At 35.8% G+C, this 6525-nt stretch overlaps 1 protein-coding gene across 1 annotated transcript; it reads right to left on the bottom strand.

The window, feature by feature from the left end:
• Positions 1–460: 460 nt before the first annotated feature.
• Positions 461–5364, bottom strand: XB5884180.L (parietopsin L homeolog). The gene is made up of 4 exons (XM_018251704.2): positions 4979–5364; positions 3545–3873; positions 2494–2739; positions 461–632 (listed from the first exon to the last, which is right to left on the bottom strand). The coding sequence occupies exons 1-4, from the start codon at positions 5304–5306 to the stop codon at positions 504–506; spliced, it is 1032 nt and encodes a 343-aa protein (XP_018107193.1). The 5' UTR covers positions 5307–5364; the 3' UTR covers positions 461–503.
• Between the last annotated feature and the right edge of the window lie 1161 nt (positions 5365–6525).

The following is a 6525-nucleotide window of genomic DNA, read 5'->3' as shown; positions in this document are numbered from 1 at the left end:
CATGTCCATGTGTAACACACAAAAACACAGTACAAAGTGCCAACTCAATGTGTATAACCTCCAGGCAGTGTAAATACAGTGCAAATTCTATGTAAAAAATCTTTGTCCTGTGTATTGTAGGAAATGTACTGGTGTTGATTTGGGGATGCCTAGCCTCTCCAACCCTTCATTAAAATCGGCCTATAGCAAAATGCTAAACAAACATAATATATTTTTGATTTTTTTTTATAGTAATGTAATGAAAACTGCACCAGGACTACTTACAGTTGACCTCTGTTAATATTACTCAGTGTCGGACTGGCCCACCGGGATACTTGGAAAAAAAATAGGTTGAATGAGGAGAGGAGAAATAATAGTTTGGAAAGTGGGCCCAAGGTCTAAGGTTTTTTCTTGTGGGCCCCTGCCATCCCAGTCCGACACTGATATTACTAACTGATTCATTTGTATAGGTTACCAGAAATCAAATCAAATGCAAATCTTTCAACTTTTATTATTAAAAGTCACTATGCTGGAGCCACTTGATTGGTTTTGGGGTTCAGTGTGTTTTGTACTTGAACAGACTCTGTATTCTCTTCCTGGCTTTCAAGTTGGATGTGGCCACAGGTTAAACACTCAACAGCACAGCTTCGGAACTATAAAAAACAAAAAAAAATAGGGTAATTAGAAACTTTCCTTTTACAAGCATCTTTATTATATAATAGAGGACAATGCCAGTTCTACAGAGAGGAAAGAGAGAGATAGCGAGAGAGAGAGTGCATGTTGAACTGAAACCCACACAAGCATAAATTAAACAGCTTGTAGAGACTGCCCAGGTCAGAAATGACCTCAAAACCTCAGCACTGCAATTCGGGCCACTCCTGCCATGAGACAAGCTGAGAACCTTGCTTCAGGCACCAGTGTAGTAGCTGAATTTCAATTTTTAAGATAGAAAATTGGCTTTTCTAATTTAGGTTGGGCAACTACACTCTCTGTATTAGTAATGCTCCATTCAACCCACTCCAATGTGAATGAGTTAGCACAGGCAGATAAAGGGGAGTGGCTTCCGGCAGATGGCAGCATAGCCCTTGCAGGGAGCAATTTTTAAAAATATAGTATTGTTTCCCACAACAGTAGTATGGGCTCTATTAACCTAGTTCCCGATAGGTTCACTTTAAACTTTGGCAACAAAACATATTAAGCTTGTTTCAGGCACACTGGTGAAACAATGACCCTGTATAAGTGTACGTAAAGATGGAGCTAGAAGACAGCAGACTTAAATTACATAAAATTGCATTTTACATTTTTCACCTGGCAGGGGTTATTTATTTGTAGGTGAGCCAAAGGGTTTGACTGTACCTAGAAGAGAGGTCCAACCTGTAGCCTAAAAGAACTAAAAGAAAAACACATCTGGAGAGTTGTAAATTGGATATCACCAATCTAGAATATAATTTCTCATACCATTACCTCCAGGAGCCCTTACAAAGTGAAATTTATGGCCATCTTGCCAAGAGTTGAAATGAAATCTGGTTTACCTTTCTCAAGGCTAAAAAGTAAAGGGTTGACTAGTCAATGCAAGGACTTTCTACATATCTGGCCAGTAACACTGTATATTGAAACTAGGTTTTGATTCCTGGAAAAAGCTAAACTGGGGAAAGGACAGTTTGTCTTCTTTTGCCCATTACCACTGGTCCTACTGGCTGACAATGATTGGCATTTGTTGTAAAAATACAACTTGTAAACACTCCCTGCAGTAGCTGTTCATGTACCTGACTCTACAAGGAACAACAATCTTTATTATGGACAATTTTACTGATGTTGCCACTGGAAGTCTGACTGGTATTTCCATGTTTCACCAATAGAACATTTACTAAGGGTCCAATTGAAAATTTGAAAAAACATTTTATGGTCAAAATTTTCAAATTCAACAAGGGAATTATCTAAACTGGACTCAATTTTTTTTTAAAAAAATTTGAATTCGATTTTTCGAGATTTTTCATACTCTGGCCCTTTAAGAAAGCGAATTTGACTATTTGCCACCTAAAAGAAAAAAACTTGAATCAAGTTTGGTAGAAATCGATTTGAGTTTTTGAGTCGATAAAATTAGTCTGAGTCTTTTGCATATTTGATTTTATTAATAAATAGTTAAAAGTAGAAATATTCGAATTTCTTGTAAAATCTAATTCATGCGAGTTAAAAAAACTAAATTCGAAAATTCATGCCCTTGATAAATGTACCTCCCCATGATAAGACAAAAAGTTTTAGAATAATGTCTCTTAATAAGCAATCTTAGTACCTCAACCTGAGACTACGTTAAAGAACACGATAAAGAACACTTTTGCACCCCTAAGCTCTCCAAAGTATGAATCCCAGTCATAATTACATATGGAATAAAGCGTCATCTTTACCAACGCACCGGCACAAGGTACAGTTTATAACAGAAATCCCAGCTTGCACTAGAATTCCTACTCCATGGATAGGTTTTAAGTGGAGTAATAACAACAGAGGCCACTATACCTGCTTGTTTAGAAAGATGTAAATGATTGGATTGTAGACAGGGCTGGTCTTGGCAAAATAAGTAGGAAGAGTTGCAGCAAGCGGTGAAATATAAAGTTGTGGATTAATAACGACAATGAGGGCAAACACTGTGTATGGCAACCAGCATATCATGAAAGCAAGTACCATGAAAAGGACCATGGCAACTACTCGCACTTCTTCTTGTGGGTTGGTCTTTCCTCCTTGTTGTTCAATTTTTCTGTTCAACTAAAAAAAAATAAAAAGAAAATTCTCTTTAAGATGAGGCAAGTTTCATCTGATGCCTGGGACATTAAAAGATATCAGCCTTCTGGAATTAATTTTATTATTTCAGTTTCACTAGTAATGTCAAACTGGGGCCGTGTGTTCTAAAGTATTATACACACTGGCACTGCATGTAAACTGCATTTTGGGGCATTATGTATCAGGATGGCACTGCATTTTCAGCTTTGAGGCATTCATGTTCCGTTTGACTATTAAACAAACAATGGAGTGAATTTCTGTAATTAGCCCCCAAATTATTTCCCTCTCCCTGTGTCACACAGCGTTTTCTTCCATAAATCTTAAAATTGCTATCTGATTTATTATAAAGAACACTATTGTTTTGATGCTCAGAAGGGAAAACCTGGAAATAGTAATACTAGTAATAATAAGAATAATATAGTGAATAAAGTACCCCCTCTTGTAAAATATAAGGATATTATAAGTTACCGAGGAGTTTCATGACCATATAAAAACACGAGGCCGAAGGCCGAGTGTTTTTATACAGGTCATGGAACTCCGAGGTAACTTATAATATCCTCATATTTTACAATTGGGGGTACTTTATTTATTATAATACACAAATTTTAGTGAGTCATGTGACAGAAATTACATCACTACTCACCGTTTATAACTGATGACATCACTACTCACCGTTTATAAGGATATAATTTACAGGATATTCATGGCTTTTGTGTATTATAATATTATTATGAACAGAACAAGAAAGACAGGGAATGAAATGTAGCATTTAAGAGTAAACTACATGTACCTTATGTAAAGACTGCAGGATACTTCCATATGAGAATCCTATTATTCCCACGGGAATGATAAAACATGTGAGGAAATAAGTTATTATATAGCTGTAGTTGCTCCAGGACCTCTCCTCCCATCCAATGGAGCAGGATGTCTGAACGCCTTCTGGGCCGTAAGAACTCCAACCAAAAAGTGGAGCAACTGCCCAAAAGAGGCAAAAAAGCCAGATGAACACCAGTCCTTGGAAACCTCTTTTGGGACTCATCTTTAGCGCTCCAATAGGCGCACATACAACATTATACCTCTCATAGGCTAACAGAGTTAGAGACCACAAGGAAACAATTCCTGCAAACAAAAAACAAGATACAAACTGTATGGAATATTGTATGTACAGTAATGGTATTCATTTTATAACTAATTCTAATGGATCCGTTAACCGGAAACCCATTATTCAGAAAGCTATGGGAAGCCCATCCCTATAAATATATACTCTATTAAAAACACCATTAAAATCAAAAAATTCTAAAGTCTACAAATTATCCTCTTTTTCTCTGTAATAATAGAACAGTACCTTGTACTTGATCCCAACTAAGATATAATTAATCCTTATTGGAAGCAGTCCTGTTGGGTTTATTTAATTTTTAAATGATTTTTACTAGACTTAAAGCTTGATGATCCAAGTTATGGAAAGACCCCTTATCCGGAAAACCCTCAGGTTTCCAACATTACAATAATACACAATGCAATCATTACATATAATAATAATGAAATCATTAAAATGGTTATTATTTAAATGTAATTGCTTTTGCTATATTGCTATAAGCAGTATTTGTCGATCTCTTACTGTTTACTGCAAGCTCTGACATTATAGAAGAGGGCAACTAACCTCAGAAGTTACAGACATTGGTACAGTGTTTAAAGAGTCAGAACCAGCAGTGCAGATGGGACAAACATATAATCCTTTCAGTTGCATTTACAAATAACTTTAAAACCATTAAAATATGTAATATGTTGCTGATATTAGTGAGGAGAAATTATTTTCTTTAAAATTGTATCAGCTGATGAATACAGGATAAAAAGAAGTCAGCTATCTATAATGATTCAATAGTACTATACCGCCCTTAAGGTTACAGTCTATCTATAGCATGCTGCATTCTACTTTACCCAGCATGCCCTACCGACTGCTATATCTGACCTCTTAATAGTGTGTACAGAGCCCTACATTTTTGAGGCTTTTCCTGTGTATGGAGTGTATCAGATGTTGCACAAACATATGGGCATGTCCAATATCCATTTGATCTGCTTCCATTCACTTTGTGCTATTTTGAAATATATATACTATATGTTTAAAAGAGAATGTATTATGTACTATTTTTGGTAATTAAAGAAATCCTTTCTAAAATCCAACACATAATAACCAATAAAGGACACATGCATGAGTGTAACTTACCAAAGTAGTTGACAGCAAATCCCTGGAAAATACAGAACTGTTGCCCAAGGTAGAAGTAACCATAGTAATTTGTGCTGACTACTATGGTAGTTCCACACAATGTCATCATTAGGTCTGAAAATGAAAGGTTCAATATGAAAATATTGATAGGGTTACGAAGCTGAGGGTATCTTAGAGTCACTAATATTACTAAAACATTGTTGCAAATGGAAAACACTGCATTTAAGAACATTATGAAGGACAGAATGCTGTATCCTGATCTTGGAAATATTGTGGGCATCACTGTGAAGTTATCGGCTATGCCAGGCATGGTGCTATTGCCATCCATGATGAACCAACTGCTCTTTCAAGTTCTTCTCTCTCAACCATAGGTCTGACTGCTCCTTCCAATACTCATCTTTTCAGATTTGTTCGTAGTACTGTATAAAGGTTAAGGAACTGATGCATTTTTGGATTAACTGAGCAGCTGGCCCTATGAGATTACATTTCACAATTTTATTAAATATGTTTTAAGAAAATGTAACATAATCAGATTAAATTTAAGCCAGCACAGCATTAACTTAATAATAACCACAGCTGCTAAGATCTTTCATTGTCAGATTTTGAAGGCCCAGAATGTGGTGCTCTGTACTGAAGGTAAAACTGACTTATTTGTGCCCCCTAGATATCCAAAGTAGGCAGTTTTAGGGGGTTATTTATCAAAAGTTGAGTTTGTATACCTTGAATGAACTCAAATGAACTCACAACTCGAATGGTATCTTATTTAAGAAAAAACTTGATTCTACGAGTTCGAGTTGCAAAACCTGACAACTCGAATTGATTGAGTTTTCTGAGGGAAAAAACTCAAAGCGCTCTAATTATTCGATTTTTCAGGCAAAACCCTCCAAAAAAAACTCAAACATCATGAAGCTATTAACATCTTCAAATGGTTTAAGAGTCCTCTGCTATTGACTCCTACATGACCTTAGATGGTGTATTTTCAGATTTGAGCTATTTCAAGGATCGGGGTATAATAAATCTCAAACAATTCAAGTTATTTGTTTTAAAAAAGTGAGTTTTGACCAAAAATTTTACTCAAAAACCCGAATTTTCACAGAAAAAAACACAAATCGAACCTTAATAAATAACCCCTGTAATGTAAGACAATTCTTGAGGGAGAATCATTCTTACTACAGTAGTACTTTGATAGCTATATTGCTGTCTTCTAACATGCCAAAAGAAATGAAGTTTTCACTTGCCAATATTATACTGTAATTGATCTCTAGAATGGCAGATGATACATGAAGACAGTATCAAGGGGGTCAATGTAAAAAGAGCAGGTATAGTTTTCTGTAGAGGATCCTGTTGAATTAGTGGGGTTTCTGGCCATGAAGGATTTGGACAAAAGGTTTAACTCCTCAGTGTTGCTTTATGAATCCATATCTATGGTCAGTGGACTACAGCTCTCATCATAATTTAACCTTTAATAGCATGCGTCAATATTCTGGAAATTGTAGTCCAGAAAGTAGTTCAGTAGCACTCAATCTGTGCCATGTAGTTATATTATG

Source organism: Xenopus laevis, chromosome 3L, assembly GCF_017654675.1.
Source record: "Xenopus laevis strain J_2021 chromosome 3L, Xenopus_laevis_v10.1, whole genome shotgun sequence".
NCBI lineage: Eukaryota > Metazoa > Chordata > Amphibia > Anura > Pipidae > Xenopus > Xenopus laevis.
Note: the sequence above shows the minus strand (reverse complement) of the source record. Positions and strands in the feature narration are given on the sequence as shown.

Excerpts from the sequence above, each read along its gene's own strand:
- XB5884180.L (XM_018251704.2), bottom strand. The coding sequence starts at position 5,306 with ATGGATGGCAATAGCACCATGCCTGGCATAGCCGATAACTTCACAGTG. Across the intron at positions 3,874-4,978 it reads ATTTGCTGTCAACTACTTTG|GAATTGTTTCCTTGTGGTCT; the intron begins GTAAGTTACACT and ends TTTTGTTTGCAG. Across the intron at positions 633-2,493 it reads ACATCTTTCTAAACAAGCAG|TTCCGAAGCTGTGCTGTTGA; the intron begins GTATAGTGGCCT and ends TGTTTTTTATAG.